Here is a 24,501-nt window from a genome sequence, read left to right as displayed (position 1 = left end):
CACTCCCTCATTCACTTTCCTTAACTCCCAGCAAGACCCCCAGTTCTGTCTGGTGCGAGCACACAAGGCATAAGGGAGTCAGGGGCTCCAAAATTGTGTCCTGTCCATTGTCTTCCCTGCTTGGCTGCGGCCCAGTGGATGGGATAGGAACTCTAGAAGGGTGTCGCATGGGGCACATTTCTATCTCGGGATGGTCATCTTCCCCCAAGGTACATACCCCCATTTTTTCCACCTTTCTTCACCCCCAGGCATTCAACTCCACCTCTCCTTCTTCCCCCCCCCCCAACCAGGCACACATCCCACCTCTGCTTCATTCTCCCCCACCTTCCCTTCCTCCTGTGGCACACATTCAACTTGCTGTGCTCCCACCTTCCAGGCTTGCTCTCCCCTGCTCCTATGGCACCCCCCCCCCCGTTGGCTACAGTCCTCCCCCCCCCCCCCCCATAGCATGGCATACCTTTTTCCAACTTATCCAACCTCCCCCCCTGCCCCGGATAACACAGCAAGTGGAAAAGGTGAGCTGTAGCCAACTTTTTCCTCCTCTGCCATACAGCCACTCAGGTTCAAACAGTGAGTTGGGTCCGGGATGGCAGAGGAGGAGGAAGTGGGCTGATATGCAGTCATTTTTCTTCCTCTTCTTGTGCTCTGTAGGGAGGGAGGGAGAGCCAACACCACTTTTGCTTCCTGCTGCTGCCTGCACAGAATTATGTACAGTGGGGAATTCTACACGGCATACATGCAAAATTCCCACTGGAATTGTGTAGTGGGGTGTCTTGCTTTGAAAGCCTATTATTCAACCAGTGTTTCCTGTTTTGTATTACTTGCTTGATGGTATTTTGTAAGACAATGTAACTTTTTTTTTTTAATGCAGATGCAGTGTTTGTGAAAGGCAGAGGTCCAGTCTTTTTCCCCTGATGGCGAATCCTTGGTCTGATTGCTGCATCCAGTCCAAGTTCTGTTTCCAGAGTGACTGGATTTAGTTGAATGAACTGGTATCAATCCCATGCCTGTTTCTTTCGCCATCTTTTAAAAGTAATTAGGTTTGTGATATCCTATTGAGAAAGGCAGTTTAAGTAAGGAGTGGCTGAACTTAAGCCTCACAAAACTGCTGATTGTCTGTTCAAAGCTTCATGTGATTCATTGAAGTACAGGACAAGGATGTGAATGGCAGCAATTGGAGGTCCCTGGCGAGTTGGGAGTGTCCTGGTTATGAAGACATCCTTCAAAGCACAGTACCCTTTAACACTGTGCTGGGAGATGATGCCTGTTCTGGTTACAAAGGACAGTGCCTCCAGCAATGCTCAATTAGATTTCATATGGTCTCTGAAGGCTTCTTCGTGTAAAGCAAAGATGCCAAATTACCCAGTTGCATGCTGCAGAATCTGGAACAGTCCTGGTTTTTAACTTACATTATATCCCAAAACAGTGTGAGATTTTTAGTACCTGATCCTGCCCATTGAAATCAGTGCTGCAAGTCCCATAATGCACTGGTTGTCTGAAATACAGGATTGCCCCCAAATCCCAGCCTGGATCTGGCTAACGGCATCTCTAGTAAAGCCAGTGTGTGGGGAGGGGTCAGGATGGCAATATGGTTCCCTTCAACTTCTTTGATGGTCTAACCTCTGTTTCAGAGATTGAGCGGATGGCAGAGTTGAGAGGGGACTGAGGTCATGTAAGGTGTATCCACAAGGACAGATAAAAAGCAGACCTAGCTCATTCAGGTAGTTCTTAGCCATGCTTTATTTCCAGAGGCAGAATGATTAAGAAACAGATTGAACACATTCAGCAAAAACAGAACCAATTAAGCATTTCATGTTATTTACAATACTCACAGATATTTTAAGAGGGTGAGGGTGAGATCTTGGGCTGGGGAGCCTAGTTCTAGCAGGAGCATGGGAGAAGCGGCGAGCGGGTTGGGACATTAGCAGGAAGTATAGGTTTTCCAGAAGAAGTTTCTACAAAGTGCTTTACTTTTTCTCTGTGGTAGCAGAGTTAAGGGCTTACTGTTGGACCTTTCCTCCACTTTGTTCTGTACAGCCTCCTTAGACTCAGTAGCCAGAGCTTCAACTTTAGCCTCTGCCGCCATGAAGCTACTGTCCATGTTCTGCAGCCACCTTCGGAGGACCTTCAGGATCATGTCCTTCCTGGTAGCATTCAGTTCCTGCCCAGAGAAAACATGAGACAGTAACTCAGACACAGTTCTGCCCTCTCCAGAAGAAAGTTGGAATTTACATTATGACAGAAGCACATACAAATGATCAAAGCTCCCTTTCCTCCTCCGCAAGAAAGGTTCCAGACATCTAGGGTCATAGTATATATTCTCATTTTAAGGGAAGCTTGATATCGTGTGTCACTTAAAACAGTATGCACAGTAAGGGGGAGGGGATAGTATTTTTTATTTATTATTTATTTATTGCATTTGTATCCCACATTTTCTCACCTTTTTGCGGGAGATGGATGGGATAGATGCTAAAGGCCCAAGGGTGCACATAGAGGGTCAGGTTAAAAATAAAGATTGGATTAGGGAAGTTGGGAAACCACTGTCTGTGTACTTCCTGGGACCCAAATCATTCTTAATTCAGACTGGATAAAGCATACAGGGCATGGCTCATGGAATTCTTTCCTTCCATGTCTGCATGTGCCTGTGTAAGTGTGTGCTGAGGCAGTTATGGGAGTAATTTTGTGGGTGGGAGCAGTTGCAGAGGATAGTTGTTCAGACTGGTGGAAATGTCTGGAACTGAGGGGCATTTGAAGGGGTAGACTTTGGGGGGGGGGGTAGTTTGTGGGGTTGTGGAGCAATTGTGATGGGGTGACTTGTGGATGGGTCAGTTTGTAGGATGGTAGAGTAGTTTTTGAAAGAGAAGGCAGCTGCTAGGGAGAGGTATTGGGTAGGAGCAGTTTTGTTGGGTAGTGGGGCAGTTGCAGGGGTTAGTCTTTAGGGATGGCAGCAGTTTGTGAAGTGGTGGGCAATTGTGTGTGTTTGGGGGGGGAGGTTGGGGCACTTTGAGGGGTTGTGGAGCAGTTGCAGGGGTAGTTTTTTGAGTAGGGGCAGATTGCAGATCAGTGAGGCAGTTGTATGGAGGTAGTTTTGGGGATTGGGGCAGTTTGTGGGTGGTGGGGCAGTTGTGAGGTAGTTTTTTAGGCAGCATTTTGTGGGGTGATGGAGCAGTTGCAGGGTGGCTAGTTTTTGGGTTATAGAGGCAGAGTGCAGGGTGGTGGTCCAGTTGCTTCGGGTAGAGGCATTTTGGTGGGGGTGGAGCAGTTGCAGAGGGTATTTTGGGGGCTTGAGAGAATAGAGAACAGGGAGAGGTAGTTTGAAAGAAGTTCCCTAACTGCTGTGTTTCATTGTATGTAAGCTTCTGTGCTGCAGAAGCTGGACGTCCCTCTCCCATATAAATTAATTTGGCTATTTTCCATGTGTGAGTGGAGGGGAGGGGCCTTATTTTCTAGAAGCCCCAGTCAGATCTGGCCCATTTCCAAATTTGATGTGACTTTGTGCGTTTTTCGCAATACCAAATTTCATGCCATTCCGTTAAATCTTCAGAGGCCACCAGACAAACAACAACAGACAGACATTTCTCGACCCCAATTGTATAATTCTTTCCAACTTCCATAGGGTTGGAAAGAATAGAACTTGAAAACCTGGCTATTGGTATCATGATGTCAATATTGCCAATGAGCAATATTTTAAACTCTGATCACCTACGACTAAAATAGATCCAGATATTCGATGCTGGATCCTATCCAGACACTGGCACTGAATATCTGGGTCTTTGATGGTGCCTGTGTTGTTCAGGTTCAGCCTATATTTAGTGCCGTACATGCAGAGCTAACGAGCAAAGTTAGGACTGCTATTTAAGTGGTTCTACTTGCCCAGTTAGCTAATGGGGGTCTCAGCACTGGATATCACTTGTACCCACATAACTCCTGGCTTCACCCAGACTGTGTCTCTGGATAACCCCCAACATTAACCAGCCAGTGCCCGGTTAAGCGTCACTGAATATCCCACACTGACCTGCTCCGCATGGTTTAGGGACCCTTTTACTAAACCACATTAGTCATTCCTGGTGTGGCAAATTCTACGCAGCCCATTTATGGGCTTCGTTGCATTTGCCTTGTGGGAATCACTAACACGCTTTAATAAAAGAGGCCCTTAATGTGGCTAGAGCCTCTCCTGCTCAGTTAAGTAATTTTGAATATTGGACTCAGGATTGTAATAACCCAGGAGAAGTCCTGGATGTTCACGTGATATGGGTTGATCTTTTCTAGTAAGTATTTGGAAGTTAAATGTCATTGGTAGCAGAGATGGTGCGAGTTATACATTTTATAAATAAATACATAAAAAGAGGGAAAGATAGGACAACTATTAGATATTGGGATGAGTCAGGAGCTGCAGCTTTAGTAAGGCATATAAAAATACTAGTGGATTTTATTTTCTTATTAATCTGTTTTTATTTAGTTCGTATTTATTTAAAATTTGATATACCGCCCATGGGAATGACCGTCTGAGTGGTTTACAATACAACGTTATAAATACATAAAATAAAACAGAACTCCAAGTAAAATAGGAAAGAATAAAATCAAGGACAAAGCAAAAAGAAAAAACTAGACATAATATAATATCTACCACAACATAGCATCTTAACATATTTATTAGGATTTATTTACTGCCTTTTTGAAGGAATTCACTCAAGGCAGTGTACAGCAAGAATAAGTCAAACATAAGCAATAGTCAATTACAGCAGTAAAAATATTCAGACAACAATACAAAGTATGGAATAGTATACTACTTACAATGTCAACACAATATGTAACAGAACATTTTAATAGACAGCATAGAGTGTAAGAGAAGATGGAACACATAGATAAGATAGAGTAAGTAACAGGGGTACTATCATATCCAGTGAAGACCGGCCTGGTCCCAATCAAAGGATCAGTGAACATCACAGAAGAACCCCCCCCCCCCCCCCCCGATAATCCATCATAATTAAGTCACCAAAGCTTCTTGAACAAATCTATTAATTTGTCATTATAACCCACTTTGATGATAAAAGTGGGATATAAATGCTATTTTAAATTTAACTTACAGTTAATTCACCTCCAATTAATTTTATTACTTTCATGCACTGTACTACCTAAGTTAAGGAACATCTTATAAAAAGAACAGAGAAACAGAAAAGTATAGACATATGACATGAAAGGATGAGCAGGTATAATCTAATCCAAAGCATCAGGAGGTTAGGGGCAAGGTAGTTACTGAGCAGTTCTAATTTCCACCAAAGACCAACCAGGTCTTCAGACTCACTTTAAATTTAACAGAAGAGACCTAATTTATGCGTTCTCTAGGGAGCAAGGTTCAAGAAGGCAAAAGTGAAACATCTGGTTGCCTCAAGTCACATTTTTCCTGTGAAGATCCATTTCTTACACATTCCTTGGCATTATGTTTCTCATAAACTAGAGGGCGCTAAGGAGGTCCCGGCTCTGCTGATGTCATGCATGGTGTGTCACATGCTCACTAGTTCTCCCAGGTATAATAGAATGTATGAAGAAAACACAACTGAGCAAGCTGCACATAGGAACAGAAGCACACATGCATATGTGCATACTCAGATGTTTTTTTGTTTAGAAGCCTCATTTGTGATTTACACATGTAAATACCAGCATTTAACACACATATCTCAGATACACTTAGAACACCTGGATTTACATATGCAAATCTTCAATATGTGCATATGGCAAGGGGTGCGTTTTGGGCAGGTCTAAAAAAATAAGCACATATTCCCCAGTTCAAAAGGGGAATGCACGTCTACGACTTCCAAGATCAACCGCATGACTTACAGCTGCTCTCAGAGACATTTAGGTTTTCCAGAAGTGCTTGTTTTGGGCAGCACTGTACAGAAGGGATTAGGGAAGCTTGATCCCTTCCCCCAGTGCTTTCTCTCTCTTGAAATGGATCATGCCGAATGCTTGCAGGCTCTGTACCTTAACTGGGAAAACTTAGACTTGTAGGTTTCCAAAATGGCAGACATACACACCGAAGTGCTGGCAGTTGCCTGCATTGATGTTTTAGACATTGACAGCTGCCACAGAACACATTCATTCCTGCATGTGTCTTTAAAAAGGCTCTACATCAGCAAATCCTTTTCTAAAATATTGCCAGAAGTTCACATGTCCTGATCTGAATGTTTCAGTTCCAATTTCCATGTTCTATCTAAAATGCATCTTACAGGGTGAACAAGGACAGATGCACAATAAAACACACAGGGTGAGGATTGTACATTATCATACAGAACTGCACAGTAATATACACACATAGGGTAAGCAAAAAGAACTATAAACGAAGGATCTATACAAGTCAGATATATTTTATCAGACCAACATACACCTTACTCACAGATGATGACTATTACCTGAGCTTTTGAGACAACAGGGACTTTTGTGCTCTTGAAAACTGTTTGACTTATCGTCTTTGAATAATTCTCATCTTTATCTAATTCATGCTCATATGTCTATCTTGTTCCTTTCCTCAGTGATGCTGCTAAAAACCATCAGCATCCCTTGTCTAGTAGCCCTTGGATTCTGTATAGGGCCACTCAAAGTTGGGCGCACGATTTTGGGCATGGATCGCAGATCTGCACATAAACTAAGTAGATGATCACAGATCTAAACTAATTAGGTGATAATTATTGGCATTAACACATACTTAATTGGCAGTAATTAGGAGTTACGGCTGATCTGCCCGACGCCCTATTTTATAAAATGTGCACCTAAATTTCCTAGGGTGCAACGCCAAAGGGAGTGTAACTATGGGAGGGGCATGGACAGGTCAGGGACAGTCCCAGAATTTAGACACAGTGTTATAGAATGTCATTTACATGCCTAACTGCCATCAGTTGGGCACGAGCATTTACACCAGGCTTTGGCAGGCATAAATGCTGGCACCCACATTTAGGCACAAAATGCACGCTAAGCCAATAATCTGTTAAGGTTGTTCTAAAAAGAACACCCTTTACAGAATATTAGGGTAGCATGGATCATCCTCCTAGGGGAATGATGCACCTGTACTTTGAAATATTGAAGTACTGGTGCACCCTTGCTCCCATGTCAAAACTTTGCCATTTCTATTCTTTTCTGAAAATTCTATGCCACCTTATTGCCCCACAAGGGGAACCAAAATGATTTACCTCAAATAAAAAAAATATCCCCAAAAGAGTATCTTGGACATTTCTTTGCTATTCCTGGGCTTCCTTTGTCAACACTTTTCTCCTGCTTTTCTTGTTTCTATTTATTTTCCTTTTGAATATTTGTTTTTCCTATTTGCTCTTTCTAGTCTCCCATCACACTTGTCTCTTGTTCACTCACCCTGGTGCTGGCCGAACTGAGTATCAGCTCCTCCTGGGGGCTAGCTGCTCTCATACTGCACACCAACAGCAGGATTGACACCACACTAGCCACAAGCTGCATGTCGAGAAGCTGCTGCTTGCCGGGTTACACTGATGGGAGAATATCAGCCTCAGCAGTGCCTGTGACATAAGATCATTTGCTTTTATAACCCTCTCCCAGTCCTACAGCTGACGCAAACAATTAAGTCCACATCAAAGACAGACTGTACGTCTCAAAAGACATTAAGGCTTGAATGTTCCAGGAGAGTGTCTTCCCTCTGTGCCACCAGGTGTCCCACAGCTATCAGGTGAAACTGCCTGTCCTCACCGTATCAGTAGAGGAAACGTCATGTCTCAGCCATTTATTTATTTATATTTTGCTCACACACCTTTTTCAGTAGTAGCTCAAGGTGAGTTACAGTCAGGTACACTGAGGGCTCACAATCTAATTGTGGATGCCTAGGAGCTAAGCTGGAGTGTTTCATCATTGCAGGTGCCTCATCCTCATCATTCTCTGTCATAGGAGTGCAGGTCATTCCTATGATGTTATGTGCAAAAATAACCTATTTGAATATATTATTCTGTCAGACGGAGGGCAACTGAAACCACTTTTTTCAGTTGCAGATAAAACTGAAACTGTGGCCAAAATCAAAGCTGAAACTGGCCTCTGCTGCCTCAAATCAGCCCTATGGCCTGGTCTGTACCCAAACAGAAGTAGCACTCCTTCCCGACCTCCCCCCCCCTCACAAGACTGCAGCAGGAGGTCATGACGGCCATTTTGACAGTGGAGATGGCATTGACAGGAGCGACAAAAGGTCTGCCCGACTATGCTACTAGACCAGCCCCGTGGGGGGGGGGGGGGGGGGGGCTACAAATGGGTCTTGGGGGCAGGTTGTGGAGTGCTGCTTTTGTTCGGGGAATGAGGAGGGAGTGGTGCCTGATCCTGGTTGGGGAGGGGGAGTGGAATGAGGACAGCATACAGTTTCAAGCTAGTAATAAATAGAAATAAAACAAAATATAGAAAAGAAGATGATACCTTTTTATTGGACTAACTTGATACATTTGTTGATTAGCTTTCAAAGGTAACCTCAGATCAGAAATAAGTAAATGTTGGTAAACATCAGTATATATAAGTGAAACACAAAGCCATTTCAATGACAGTCCCACAGGAAAAGGGTGGGGTGGGTTAGGTGAGAAACAGGGGGAGCTGGGTGGATGAGAGACAGGGAGAGATGGATGGTAGATAAGAGGGTGACAAACCAGTTGAATTTTATGGTTTATACTGGGTTTTCTAGCCCATATCTTTGTTAAGTCCTGTCTGGTGGGTGTCAAAATATGTAATCATTTTGACTTCAAAGATCTTACATTCCTGGATTGTCTTAAAGTTTCCTTTTAGTATTCTCACCATAAAATCATTAATGCAGTGTTCTGGTTTTGTAAAGTGCTGTCCCACAGAGGTGACATCCTTGGTTGGCATTGGCATTCTGGTCAAAATGGATGTAGAATCATTATACAGCAACATTCCCCATGCAGATGACATAGCTGCATATGATAAACTCCTAAAATACATCCACCCTGCACCACCAATACTCACCAGAAACTATTACAAAATTAATCAAATTTATTCTAACAATTATTTCCGCTTTAACAATGACATCTATCTGCAAATCATGGGCACGGCGATGGGCACCAGAATGGCACCCCACTATGCTAACCTCTTCATGGCTGAACTGGAAGAGACATTTTTGAATACATAGCAGACTAAACCCCCTAAAATACTACTGGTATATTGATGAGTGAGGGGGAAGAAACTCTAAAACAATATCACAGCTCTTTCAACACATACGATCCTAAAATCAAATTCAAAATTTAATTTTTTGGACACCACAGTTTCCATCAGCACTGGCTATATATAAACATCTATATACAGAAAACCTACAGACAGATGCAGTTACCTCCACAACTCCAACTTCCACCCTTCACATACAAATAAATAAATAAATAAATAAATAAAAATTCATTATACACAGCCAAGCCACAAGATACCATCATATCTGCATCGACCCAAGAGACAGAAATACACACCTCAAAATCCTGACTGAGTCCTTCAAACAAAAAGGCTACAACCCCCAAAGTAATCTCCAAGAATGTTGCCTCGGCCCTTAAAATATCCAGGGAAAACATATCCTTTGTAATATATCTGGCTGCAAACTATGCCAACACATTTCACAGGATCCCCCAGTCATTCACAAAGGAAAAACATTCAACATAAAGGAATCCTTCACATGCTCATCTTCAAATGTGGTATATAATCATTCAATGTAAAAAGTGTGAAGAAGGGTGCTATATTGGAGAAACAGACCAGATGCTAAAGATGAGATTTAATCTACATTGAGGCATATTTTCAAAGCACTTAGCCTTCCAAAGTTCCATAGAAACCTATGGAACTTTGGAAGGCGTGCTTTGAAAATATGCCTGATAGACATTATATGAAAAATGCCAGTGCCAACCAAGGATGTCACCTCTGTGGAGCAGCACTTTATAAAACCAGAACAAGACTTCCGGTGGAGCCGGGCAGCAAGATGGCCGCTGCTCCATGAGCTCCATCGAGCCCGAACTACAGTCCTGCCCGAAATGGCACAGAACCGGCAGTAACAACTAAAACAGTAGCGCTCCAGCTCTGGAGTCCACAGGCACGATAACTGATGAACAGCAACAGCCCCCGACGATCGAGGAACAGGAGAGCTTCAGAGAAATACCGGAGCCCAAGATGGCGTAACAACAATGAGCGCGGGCTCAACCCTGAAGGCCGAATAGCATGGTGGGCGGCGGGAGGGGTAGCCTGAAAAGAGATAGCAGAACGGAAGAAAATCACGAAACGGACAAACCGCTTCCCCCCCCCGCCCCCACCTGTACCGATTCCCCGAGCGCCGGGGCCTAGAAACAAAGGTCCACTTCGGATCGCGCCGGGGTGTCAATGAGCAGCGGATAGAGAGCTGTTTGTGCGGCAGAAAACAGCGCTTCGGAGCAGACAGCTCCAGAAAGGGCCCAGGGGAGCCTCAGACGGCACAGTATAAGCGGGAAAACGCAGCGAAACGGACATAAGACAAAGCAATTTGGGGTGAAGTTCAATCTCTCAGTACACAAAGTACCTCTGTGGGACAGTCAACTGGCACACAGGAAAGAAAGCAGACAGCCCAAAACTGTGTGAAGCGGAGAAGCTGTTCCGTTGCCTAAATTTCCTTTAACAATAGACTCTGACTGTGATATACTCAGCTTTATCAATTTGACCTGACGAGTGGCCCAAGAGAGAGACGTGGGCAACGCATGGAGCCGTTTCTACGGCCAATGCCAGCAGGAACAACCCGCAGAGGAACAAAATTTGATAAAGGGAAAATTCCCCCCCCCCCCCCCAAGCCAGTTTTAAAGATGGCGGAAGGGAAGCAGGAAGAAGCAGGGGAATTCAGCAAAAAGCAACTGGCGCAAATTACAATGGCCGTCAGCGCAGCCTTAAATCCGAGATTTGATCTCCTAGCCAACCAATTAAAGAACTTAGAAACCTCTACGGCTGACAATGAAAAGAGGCTGGGAGAGGTGGAACAACGGATTTCGACGGCCGAAGACGAGAGGTCACAATGTGATCAGGAGCTTTCTCGCTTGAGGGAACAACTAAAGGCGCAGCAAGAGAAAATTGAAGATATGGAAAATAGAGCAAGAAGATGTAACTTGAGACTCATGGGCATCCCGGAAAACATCCCAGAACAATCTCTTGGAACTATATTATAACAATGGCTGAAAAAAGAGCTGGCCCTATCAGACAGCCACGGAACACTTTGCATGGAGAGAGCTCACAGGTTGGGCCGGCGACAGCAGGGCCAAACAAGACCGAGGATAATCATCATCAAAGTCCTCAACTACCTTCATAAGGAGGAAATTCTACGGGGTTATCGATTGAAACGAGATACTCTTGCTTATGATGGTTCCCTGGTAAGAATTTTCCAAGATTATTCTGCAGGAGTTCAAGACCAGAGGCGTCGATTTCATCCACTGTGTACATCCCTGGTGCAAAAGAAAACCCGCTTTATGCTGTTGTATCCGGCTGTTCTGAAGATCCAAAAAGGACAATGGCGGACCTTTAAAACACTGCAGGAGGCGCAAAGGTTTACAGATAACGAACTAGAAGTACCGGAAGGATGAAACTTGTATGTGGAGATGCTCCTGCAGCCAACACAGAGGACTCTAGTGGCAGTTGATCGTCGCTTCCCCAATGGGTAGAAGCGACGGGTAAGAATGATGGGGTCCCAGTTAACTGTTTTGGTAAAATGTATTGTTGTATGTTGGGGATGGTATAAACAAGTTCTGAGTTATATGTTAACACATGTGACGGGATATAAGAGGTGGGCTCTGAGACCCGACCAGTGGACAGGTCCGGTAAAGGGGGCAGGGGTTACAGTCAAGATGTGGGTTCACTGTAGCCAGGGACTGTAATAGGGGTAGAAGTCATATGATAGACTGGGATGGGATGGACGGGGTGGGTAGGGATGGGAGGGGAAAACAGGGGCATGGACAAGGAGAGGGACGGAGAAAAGGGGGGATTGAGGTTGTAGAGAGCAAAGAACCGAAGGAGTCTTACCATCCAGAGATCAATGATGGCATAGGGATTATTGTACAGAATAGCAAAGAAGCCCCAAAGGTAACTTTGCAGCTTCCAGCGGTCTATAATGGTAACAATAGGGGGAACCTGGGGAAGGGCTGGGACCCAGGGCCTCCAACACAATCAAGGCATATGAGTAGTAGCAATTTCCCATTGCGCCACACACTGTAGAATAACCACATGGAACGTGGGAGGTATAACCTCCCCGATCAAGAGGAAGAAGATAGTAATCCATTTAAAACGCATGCAAGTAGACATCGCATGTCTTCAAGAAACTAGGCTAACAGACCAAGAACACGAGAAACTCGCCCGGGGATGGGTAGAGCAGGTTCTATATGCATCACTGGATGGCCGCAGGGGCGGGGTGGCCATTTGCATCCACAAAAATTTGGCTTGTTCAGCCGAAAAGGTCTTACAAGACACAAAGGGGCGATATCTTCTGGTGAAGTTATGGCTGCAAGGCAGGGAAGTCCATATATTGAATGTTTATGCCCCCACCCCGTCAGAATCTACTTTCTTTTCTGAGTTAACGGCACGAGTCCTCCCCCTACAGGGGAAGCCCTTGATCATTGTAGGAGATATGAACAGTCTGATAGACCCACAGATAGATTGCACAGGGACGCGTAGGGAGCAGGTGGGGGACCACCGGGAATGGAGATTGCTTAAGGAATTTCGACGCTCCCATTCTGTGGTAGATGTCTGGAGGGTCCTACATCCCGAGGCAAGAGATTATACACATAGATTTAGGGCACATGGCACTTGGAGTAGATTAGATTATATTTTCATGACATCAGATCTCTTCACACACGTCAAAGAGACAGAAATAGCAGAAATAATGATTTCAGACCATGCCCCGGTGTGGGCAGATTTGGGGGCTCCCAAAGACTATACACGGGCTAGAAGATGGAGATTCCCAAGTCACTTGGTAAAGGACAAGTCTTTTCAAAAGTTTCTTAAGACAAAATGGGAAGAATTCGTGTCGTTTAACAAAGGCCATATGTCTAACCCACAGCTATTTTGGTGCACGGGAAAGGCAGTATTAAGGGGGGATCTGATAGCATACGTGTCAGCTAGACGGAAAAGAAACGCCCTGAGCCTTGTAATGTTAGAGAATCAGATGCGGAAGGCCAAGCGCCGTTATGTGGCACAGGCAACAGAAGCCAACCGAGAGGCATATGTATCGATCCAGGCAGCAATTAATTCACTCCTTCATGAACAAATGCAAAGAAACCAGATCTATCAAAAATATCGATTTTACAGATTTATTTATTTTTTATATATACCATCCGCAAGGCTGAAAGCAAAACAGTGTATATTCAGGTACATATTTCTCTGTCCCTGGAGGGTTCACAAGCTAAGTTGACACACAATTACTAAACAGGTCAAGGCCTACATATACTTTGTTATGGAAGGCCTGTAGTCTGCAACTTATTGCCCCTAGTCAAGGACTGTTTCTGTGATGTCTGGGCTAGATCCAAGCGAGGAGACAGTTCCAAATTATGAAAGAAGACTCACAACACCATAGTTATAATTATCAAATGTGTAAGTCTACCTTCTGTAATTGGCTGGATATACAACTTCTATGTAATAAAGTAGATTGCCTCATAACCAAGCAGTACATTGTGTGGTATATGTCTGGGGTATGGGAGTCTCCATAGTTCTGCTGCTAGAGCCCATGAAAGGTTATATGAACCACAGGTTTGTTGCTAGGGCAGGTGTTTCAGAGTTAAGTTACTCGATGGAATTTGCGACAGTATTTTGGATGTCTCTGCGCTGGGAGATAGTCTATATCACCTGAACCCCATCAGAATAGCCCAAAGGCTGATTGCTCTAGCCATACCACTGGCTGGAAGGTCTGTGGTCCTGTCTAAATGGATACATGGCAGTGATGTAATGCAAGACAAGATTCATGTTAGGGTGTGTGGAGCTAATAGTTAACTTAATGAACACCAGACCACGCTTTCCAATCAACATATATTTGTATTGCCAACATATAGCAAATTTAAAACAAATCGGAGAATATGTTTCTTCACCCAATGCGTAATTAAACTCTGGAATTCGTTGCCAGAGAACATGGTGAAGGCAGTTAGCTTGGCAGAGTTTAAAAGGGGATTAGACGGTTTCCTAAAGGGCAAGTCCATAAACCGCTACTAAATGGACTTAGGAAAAATCCACAATTCCAGGAATAACATGTATAGAATGTTTGTACGTTTGGGAAGCTTGCCAGGTGCCCTTGGCATGGATTGGCCGCTGACATTGATAGAATGCTGGGCTCGATGGACCCTTGGTCTTTTCCCAGTGTGGCATTACTTATGTACTTATGTTAACTACAGAATTGTGGCAGGAAAGTGGATTTTTACAAAATAAAGTAGAAACAGCTTATCTAACTCATCTCATTGCTGTGCCTCAGGATGGTCAGAGCAACAGGTCCCAGGTTGCTTGACAGTAGTAGTGAGGGCACGTAGCCCTGCCCTCATTCTCTACATTTGGGTCACCATGAGGCCCATGGCATGCTGAATATCTCTCAAGCCCTGCTGCATTTCATATTATCATGGACTGAAGACAGACTTCAGGGTAACTGCAGGATTTCCAAGCCTCATGTTTATGCTTAAGTTGGACAGACTGTCCTTTGGCCAGCAGCTGCAGGGGGTCTGTGGGATGTCCCTATCATTTAAGGCAGTCTCCCTCATCCTTTTCTGGTATATGATCCAGTGGTGGGACCTGGTATTGCTTCTGCTCGTTCTCCCCCACCTGCAGCTGTGGGATCCATTAATTCTCTACCTCCCCCATCAGGGGCATGGGGGAGGCACTATTATAGGGCTTCCCAAACGGGAATACCTTATAAGGTATTCTGCTGCCTCTGTGGGTGCCCATGTTGTACTAGAGCAAATTAATGCCAATCTATAGGGTCCAGACCCAGGCCACATATCTAAGTAGCCGAGTGGCTACTGGCACCATATAAAGGCTCAGAACTATCCAAAAATACTAGGATTAGTGGGCATGTGATGAAGCTACAATACAGTAAATTTAAAATGAATTGGAGAAAAATTTTCTTCACTCAACGTGTAATTAAACTCTGGAATTCGTTGCCAGAGAATATGGTAAAGGCAGTTAGCTTAGTGGAGTTTAAAAAAGATTTGGATGGCTTCCTAAAGGAAAAGTCCATAGACCGTTATTAAATGGACTTGGGGAAAATCCACTATTTCTGGGATAAGCAGTATAAAATGTTTTGTACTTTTTTGGCATCTTGCCAGGTATATGTGATCTGGATTGGCCACTGTTGGAAACAGGATGCTGGGTTTGATGGACCTTTGGCCTTTCCCTAGCCACAAGGGAGGAGAGCAGTAGTAGCTGGGGAGGAGAGTGAGGAAGTTGCTAATTCCAGAGTCAACCGACAGCACTGACCCAGTCCTAAGTTTCCTCATTCCACACGTGAACTTGCAGTCTTGCTTCTCTTAGGAAAAGTGAGTTGGGAAATCTGAATTACAAATCTCTGTATGTACTAACATCAGGATCAACTCCACTAGGCAAATCTAGAGCCACTGTTAGTGAGAATATTTTATATCCATTATTAATCCTTCTTGATATGGCTGCAGCTTTTGCTACTGTAGACCATCACCTACTTGTGAACTGGGTAAAGAAGAACTAAGCGATGTGGCTAGATGTCAGTTTGGTTTAATTCTCCTTTAGAGAAAGGTCGTTTAGAGTGCAGAGTTGAATTGAGCTATCAAAGAATATAGCCTAAGTTGTGGTACACCCCAGGGCTTCACTTTTGCCCCAGTACTACTTAATTTATATGTGACTGCATTCATTAATATGAATGAGACTTCTGGCCTCACTTGCCATCTTTTGTATGTTTGGGAAGCTTGCCAGGTGCCCTTGGCCTGGATTGGCCGCTGTCGTGGATAGGATGCTGGGCTCAATGGACCCTTGGTCTTTTCCCAGTATGGCATTACTTATGTACTTATGAAGGTACTACGCAGTAAGTAATTGAATTGTATTCATTACAGTCAAATTGATGTCACATGAAGGGAAGGAGGCTATCCAGTTTTAATAAACATACATGTTACAGGGATAGCATGACTGTATCATTCTAGCTGGTGCTCCCATTGCTAGTAGGTAATTAGAAGGCAGACAGGCTTGCTCTTAGGGGATGATACAGAAGCATGGTGATTAGGGTTTAGTCAAAATGCTGGCCAACACAGGTTGAGTAAAGCCAGTATGTGGCGAGTTGTGCTGCTGCATATTCAGTTTCAACACCAGCCACAAATGCTATCCAACAAGGGGCTACATTCGGAGGGCTAAGTCAACAGGCTGTCTTAACTTGATCCAGATGGTTAGCCAGTAGCAGGCTGAAGCTAGCAGCCAATAAGATAACTTCCAGCTCGGCCCTGCCATAGTCCGAATGGTTAGTGGCACTACTAAATATGCCTCTCACCAGAACTGACCCAGTTCGCAGCACCTACTCACCAGATAAGTGCCTTTAACGACTGATTCCTTTATATCTTTGCACAGGTCCTTGTTAAGATCACTTCAGATACACAGAACTAGCCAGGGATCAATATCCACTTCACATGATATTGATAGCTGGCACTAAAACAGCAGATGTAGCTCCCCCTGCTATTCTAGTACTAAGGCCCCCTCACCTCCACCCTTAGGCTATTCCAGGATTAAGATCCACATACACAGGACTGTTTCTTGGACAGTTCCCTACCCCCCAACTGCAGCACAGATCAACATCCATCCTTATTTGAGGACAAAAGAAAGTCATTGCTGTGACAATAACTAACTACTAACAAAATTCCCAGAGGAGAGAACTCTAATATACCATACAAAAAGTTAATCCCAAAAAGATATCTAAGAAAGCAGTATAAAAGATGCCTAAAGAGAAATCAAATAAAAATCTTTATTTGGTAAAGGGTTCAATGGAGAGTTCAGTGCAGGCTGTTCCTGCAGCCGAGCATAACTTCAGTGAGTCAGGCTGCAGCAGCGGCTCACTTGAAAGCTCTATACGTCATGAAATAGTCTCCATCTAGAACTCCAAGTTTTTAATTCAGTGCTTTAACCCAATGTGAACTTCAAATCAAAACAAAACATGATAAGAAATGAGTTCTCGATTAGCATCGTCTACCACTAGGATCCAAATAATGAAGGGATAAAATATATTCCCCAAGACATAAATGAAGTCTTTAAGCTTTCAACTGGAGTTTGAGAAACAAACAGGAGCAACTCTGTCGCTCATTCACTGTGAGTTCTAAACATCCTACAACTTTTTCGTCCCAGTTTGGGTTGAAACACAGGAATTGTGGGGGTCACAAACCTTGCAGACATTGCAAGGCTTGTCCTGTCTTTAACATGTAATACTTGGCCATTGAAGATGGGAGAGAAGGAAGTAGGTGGGGGGGTGGGGTGGGTTTGTTGGAGCAAAACCACATAGTGAGGCTATTGGCTAGAATATTGGTAATATTGGATACTAAATGTGTTTGAACCAGTGAAAGCCCATAAAACACCAAAGAGGGGTGGGGGGGGGGGGGGGTAAAAGGTTAAAACGTTGATGATGGACTGTAACAGTCTGAATTTCTAGAATATGTTTTTATATCCGAGTTTCTGTACCCTCAAGATTGTGGCATATGTTTATCTTGCTTTGTCATCAATAAAAATTGTTGAAACATAAAAAAAAACATGTAATACTTGGCAACATCCTGGCATTTTGAAAAGTTACACATTAAGGACAGATACAGACGGCCGCGTCAGTGAATGTTCTCTATATCATCATATGCCCCTGTTCTAAAATTTATGTGGGGAACACCAGCAGAATGATAAGACAACGTTTAAGCGAACATCGCAGCAGGTTAAAAAATAAAGTCTTAACAGTCCCTATGGTTAGTCATTGCATAGAGTATGGTCACGCTTTTGTGGAAATGCAATGGCTAATAATTGAACAGATTTCTTTGCAATTCCAGGGAGATTGTGGTGCTTATTTATCCATGCAAGAACAATATTGGATTTTTGAGTTACATTCGGTTACTCTTTATGGATTAAACGATAGTATTGAATGGAATGCTACTATTTGATAGGACTGCAGTGTTCCTGTGCGTGTGATGTAAAGACATATCTGATGTATGCTTGCCTTCTTTAAAGGACTGCTGCTTCAGCTGGGTGAATTAGGTGTCCCCGAGGAAGATTTTTGAAACGGAAATTTCTGTAGGACATTTGGAACTCACAGTGAATTAGCGACAGAGTTGCAAGTTCAGATATGTCTGCTCCTGTTTGTTTCTCAACCTCCAGTGCTTCTTGTTGATTATTTTGTTAAAGAAGTTGAAAGCTTAAAGGCTTCATTTAGACCTTAGGGAATATATTTTATCCCTTCATTATTTGGATCCTAGTGGTACACGATGCTAATCGAGAACTCATTTCTTATCACGTTTTGTTTTGATCTGAACTTCACATTGGGTTAAAGCACTAAGTTAAAAATTGGGAGTTCTATATGGAGACTATTTCATGATGTATAGAGCTTTCAAGTGAGCCGCTTCTGCAGCCTGACTCACTGAAGTTATGCTCGGCTGCAGGAACAGCCTGCACTGAACTCTCCATTGAACCCTTTAACAAATAAAGATTTGTATTTGATTTCTCTTTAGGCATCTTTTATACTGCTTCCTTAGATATTTATTATCACCATAGAAAAAGTCAATCCCAAAAATATAAGACAATTTGATTGGGCAGTACTGTGAGCCCAGAGGATGTGCTGAAGTTGCTAAATCCGATCTTTTAACATCTTACCCTTTGAATCTTTTCCCTATGCAGGAACCACTACACCAATTCTGTAAAGCAAGTCTTTACAGTCTGTTGCACTGTCACTGTAGCCCCCCACCCCCGTTTACTAAGCCACACTAGCAGTTGCTGTGGGCTAATGCCAACACAGTCCATTCAAGTTAGCATTGCCGTGGGGCTTAGTAAACAGGGGGGGGGGGGGGGGGGGAGGGTAGAGCTTCTCAGTTTTTCTATTTCTCATTTTATAAATAGCTGCAACATTAAGGCCAACCACATCATGCCCAGTATACCTGAACTTCTTCCAGCCTATTCATAAACATTGGTGTTAGATCTTTATTGTATTTATTTATTTACATTGGCCTGATACACCACCATTTGTACAGAGTCAATGTTAAGCCCTGATTTGCCCCAGCTCCCAGACCAACCACATCAACAGAGGACTGTGTAAAGGAAGCCATTCTTTACTATCATTTTTACAAGAGGCTCTTACATGCTAATAACATCAGGAAAACCAGACAATAAGGTCCATATGATTGAACTGAGCATCTTCCTTCTCACGACTCAAGCCCAGATCATGGCCTCCTACGCATACAAATCAAGTTAGCTTCTGGATAATATTCAGCTAATGGCAGTCAGCGTTATTTTTTCAAAGTGCAGACTGCTGCATTAGATTGGATATTCAAGGCCAGACCCAATCCAGGTACTGGTACTGAATAGCCAGGACTTGTGTAGGTGACAGAAGCTACCCCAGTCCAGCTGATAATCAGTACTGGTAAACACCTAACTAACCGCATTTAGGTCTGCTTTTCATGCGACTCTACTATCCATTAGTTATCTGAACACCGACTTCGAAGATACCAATACCCAGATAAGATCAGGACCTACCCAGACCGCCCAGAATGAACTGGAGTGTGCTAGAGTGGTCAGAGCTAATAACCAAAGAGAAAGAGCTACTCAATATCTGCTCCTGACACAGTCAGTGCTAGTTAAGCAGGCAGGAGGTTCTTCTGTCCACTTAACTATCGCTGAATATTGACTTCGGATTTCAAACCTGCAAAGTATATCCACAAGTCAACACCAGGTCTCACCCTTGTCTATTAACCGTTAATGTTAATAAAACATTTTTGTAAAATTTTGACAATACTTTTCAAGGCTGTAGAGAACGTAATAAAACTCTGCAGTGATTTCTCTATTACCCAAATAAATGACAGACAGATTTTTCTGCAAATATGGCTGTGATGGTAGCACGTAAATTAATACTGAAACCTTTTAGCCAACAGCAGCAGCCCTGTGATTAAATGCCACCAAGCCCAACAGAACCCAAATCCACATTAGCTCTGATGATTAATACAAGGAAAGAAAAAAAAAATCCCTTTCAGAGCTGAGTTCCCTTTGCTAAGCTAAACAATCTGTGAATACTGTGTGTGGTGGGGGGAAAGACTAGATGGCCCCTACTGGAGCTTATAAGGATTTTTCTTTTTAAAGAGCAGAGTAGTAGAGTGGAAGCTTTTTCTGTAAGAAATCAGCAAAAGGAAAAAGTTAAAAATAAACTGGATTTAAACTACCGCTCCCCTCTCCCCCTGCCCTGTGCATACTAGCAAAGCTGCAGAGAGAGTAGCGAAACAGAACACATTTAACTGCAATCCTAGAACAGCAATTGCAATTCGCTCTGGTGCTTGGTTTTCCTGTTTTGCCGACAGTAAGCCTATATCCACTGCATCTTTTCAGTTAAGATGCCCCCAGTGGATATACATGTAATAAAGAACTTGCAGCAAATGGTCTGATTTAGCTAGGGTTTCTCCATAGGGTTGAGGACTTGCACTAGCTGTCCTAACATCTGCTTCTACAAACTGAAGAAAGGCTGACCAACCCCCCTCATCTCATGTCTTCAGAGTATGGAGACCTCCAAGGGGGAACAGGTTTTTCACCTTTCTTGGAATGCAATAGCCATAAATGAAAATCTGAAGACTGGAAAGTAGAGTAGTGTTTACAATAAACTAATAAGTAACAAATCATCAGAACCCGATAACATTCATCCATTTATAACCTATCACTGGGAACTGCACTGGTGCCACAGAATTATAGAACTACTAATGCAACAGCCATCTTTAGCAAGGGCTCCAGCTTAATCATCAATTCATATGTATCCAGACTCAGGAGACATCCCATGTATTGCATTTCAGAAAAGTGTACTGGATGGTAATTAACACACTGATTCATTTTCTAAAGATGAACAAAGTAACGTCTTCGGCAGTGATCCATGAAATTACACACCAGTGAGTAATTTCTTTCCAAAGAAAATACTGATTAATTCAAACTGCAAAATTCCCCACAAACCAAACCACTAGTAATCAGGGATTAACACTATATTGGGCCTTAGGCAAACACAGATTTGTGAGGCCTCTATCATGGAAACCCCTTCACCCCTAATTTCTTTACTCACACCTGATTCTTATTCATATCCCCCACCCCACCCAAAAAAAGTGTTTCAACTCTCCAAAAGGTGCTGCTAGCAGAATGGGAGTGCATAATGGAGGTCAAGCCTTCTCTCTTATAAGCAGATTTGTGTGTGGGTCTGTTAGCTTAGTTTGGTCCTAGGCTTGAGGAAGGGGCCAAACAGAAGGGTTTTTAAGGAGAGTCATCACCATAATAGCCGTGTTTTCTTTTGTTTTAAATTGGCTAAATTATTAACCTTGACTACACTCAATGGCAGCAAATTCCATAGTTTATGTAAGCATTTGATTAACAAGTTCTTAGAAATTAAGTCTACTACTCTACTTATTTTCAGGAAGCTTCCACTATCCAAGTACTAAGGGGAAGAATAACAGAGAAATACCAGTAGATAGACCCTATAGCCAATCCGCGCTGCCCTTCACACCATATGGCGGGAACATCAGAGGAGGTTACGACATTTTGCAGTACAAGGCCATCACTTCCAGTTCAGGGCTTTGCACTTCGGTCTCGCCATGGCTCCAAGAACGTTTGCCAGGGTTAGAGTGCTGGCACCAGGGAATCAGAGTTCACCCGTATCTCAACGAGTGGCTCGTTCGTGCATCGTCCTATTCGGACAATACAATGCCAATGGACAAATTTGGCTGTCTGCGGCAGTTGTTGGGCTGGGTGATTAATTTCAAAAAGAGCAAAACTAACTCCATTGTGAACCCTGGAGTATCTGGACATTCTATTCAGAACATGGGAAAGGCTGTTCCTCATGGAGCGCAGGAGGTCAAACCTGGTTCAACAGATTTGTCTTTCCCTCAGTCAAGGCAGGCACAAGGTCTGGGACAATGTCCAGGTTCTGGGGTCAATGAAAGCAGCAATGGAAGTAGTGCCATGGGCAAGGGCTCTTATGCAGCCATTACAAGAGTCTCTTCTCAGACACTAGTCTACAGTGTCACTCACCTTCATCTTCCTTGGACGCTGTTTGCCACAGTATGCAGTAGTGGCTGTTGCACAGGAATTTGACTGTCAGAGGTATTGGAGGTATTGACAACGGGAGGTATTGACAACGGACGCAATGCAAGTCGAGTTGGGGAGCTCGTTACAAGTTCGATCTGGCACAGGTAATCTAAATGGAACAAGAGTCTCAATGTCAATAAATTGCTTGGAGCTCAGGGCAGTGCAAAATGCCTTATGCAACTTCACTCCCTTTCTGGTGGGGGCCCTGGTCCGACTTTTCTCTAACAATGCGATGGCAGTGGCTTATATCAACAAGCAAGGCGAGACCTGCGGTCGTCCAGTGGTGGTGGAGGCAGCCTTCCTCATGAGTTGGGCACAGAAAAGTCTCTGCTTATCAGCATGCTCACATGGCTGGGTCCTTGAATGAGGAGGTGGACTTTCTCAGCATGCACTTCCTGGACACAGGAGAGCTATCCAGCCAGGGATTTCAGCTGATAGTGGACCGATAGGGCTCTCCACTTCTGGAATTGATTGCGATTAAAAGGAATGCCAAAGTGCCCAAGCTCTTGCAGCCCTGGTCAAAAACATATCTACTGTATGTCTTTGCGCCTTAACCCATGGTAGGCCACATATGTTGAAAAGGATTGCACTGCTCTGGGGTTGAATAACTCTCATGGCCACAGAGGCCGTGGAAGGTGGACCCCATTCCAAGGCTGGATGGGGATCCTCTCAGTCTTCAGCAGGTATGCAGCCTACTGAATTAAGGTCTACTGCTCATAGAGATCTGTGCCCCTTTGGTCTTATAGCTTGGCCACTGAAAGGGCTGTTGAGATGAAAAAGATATTCTGATTCAGTTACTGCTACCTTGCTTCAGGCTTGTAAATCCATGGTGTATGCGAGGGTGTGGAGGATGTTCCAAGGGCTGGTGTTCTTAGCACGGAATTTCTCCCTTTTCTGGTCAGATTGCACACATCCTAGCATTTCTCCAGGCAGGTCTTCAGAAAAGGGTTGTGGTTCAGCCTGGGGACCTGGAACAATGGCCCCGAGTGCCAGCAGGGAATCCACGGTGGCCTCAACCTCGACAGCCTTGGTTCCCTTTTGACACAGAGATTGAACAGGAGAGGTGCAACTGGATGGGATAATTCTAACTTGTAACCTTCCGTAAGAATATCCAGAACTCATTGGTCTGACATGATTTTATACTGTTCCTCCCTAAACAGGGATGCTGGTCTCCTCCTATGTGGCTGCTTCGTGCCTGGAGAGTGTTGCTTGCTGATGGGGCCCTGATTCCGCTTGGTCTCAAGTTCCGATTTCTTGTGATTTGGTGAGTCAAGATCTGATTCAACTCTGGACTTCTTCCTCCTTCCCTTCTTTTTGCTTCCTTTCCCCTAACTGCAGTCTATCTGCTTAAGTATTTTATTTCTCTTCCCTTCCCTTATGCCCTCTTCTGTCATTGTAATTGTTTTTCTTTAGTTCATTGTAAGCCGCTTTGGGGCTGCTTTATGTGGCAAAAGGCAGGGTATAAATGTTCTAAAATAAATAAACTCCTGAAGATGGTGGACCAATCTCGCATCACTGCGAAGCAATGGAGGTATATTGGGCACTCTAGCCGACTAGAGGACTACTTCTTGTCCACACAAAAGGAGGATTGCTGTGCCTGCAAATGGGACTTTTGACCATACTGCTGATGACCAGGCCAGCCCCCACAAAACAGACAACCAGAGGCTTTTTGGCTTATCCTGCAGTAACTGCTGTAGCTTAGTTTGCCCCAGTTTTTTCACCAAATTACTGAGATCTTCTCCAAATAGCCAATAGCCCTGAAAGGGCAGTTTAACAAGACGTTACCCTGCATCCACTGCCCAGCACCGCAACCAGAGTTGCGGATATGCTGCGACAACCAAAGACATACTGCGGACCGTAATATAATCATAAATAACATCCGCAAGTAGGCAGACCCCGCTTCCAGCGGGGGGTTATGGCACCCATCTTCAGTCACCGACTGCTGCTGCCACTTCAGCATGCTCTTGCCATGAACAAGCTTAATACTGTTGCTTGAAGGCCCAAAGAGACCACTTCAAAAACTTGTTCCAGCGAACTTTGCTTCCTAGCCTATAGGTCTTTTAGGGCAATGCCCCCTTCTACCAGCAAGGTGGTCTTCTTAGTAACCGCTGTAATCAGAAGTCCACCCTGGGAAACTGCAATTTATCTCATCTGGAACCAACAGGTACAGGCGGGCCATGACTCTTCCCACTCTCAGCCCCGTGTACAATGAGACCCATTCTGCTGTAATCAGGT

General features: G+C 43.9%; 1 protein-coding gene across 2 annotated transcripts in view; it reads right to left on the bottom strand.

Annotated features, from left to right (window-relative positions):
* Nucleotides 1-1,742: 1,742 nt before the first annotated feature.
* The window catches only part of LOC115456701 (somatostatin-1B-like), a 25,692-nt gene continuing 2,933 nt past the window's right edge, over nt 1,743-24,501 (bottom strand). The window contains exons 2-3 of one of the 2 annotated variants that reach the window (XM_030185945.1): nt 7,363-7,523; nt 1,743-2,161 (exon numbers count right to left, since the gene is read on the bottom strand). In XM_030185945.1, coding sequence (XP_030041805.1) covers nt 1,922-2,161; nt 7,363-7,464 — 342 coding nt within the window. In that variant the 5' untranslated portion in view covers nt 7,465-7,523 and the 3' untranslated portion in view covers nt 1,743-1,921. The remainder of the gene's footprint in view (nt 2,162-7,362; nt 7,524-24,501) is intronic. The other variant, XM_030185947.1, reaches the window with a different exon arrangement.

Source organism: Microcaecilia unicolor, chromosome 13, assembly GCF_901765095.1.
Source record: "Microcaecilia unicolor chromosome 13, aMicUni1.1, whole genome shotgun sequence".
In the NCBI taxonomy this organism is placed as follows: Eukaryota; Metazoa; Chordata; class Amphibia; order Gymnophiona; family Siphonopidae; genus Microcaecilia; species Microcaecilia unicolor.
This window is presented reverse-complemented; position numbering and strand designations above follow the sequence as displayed.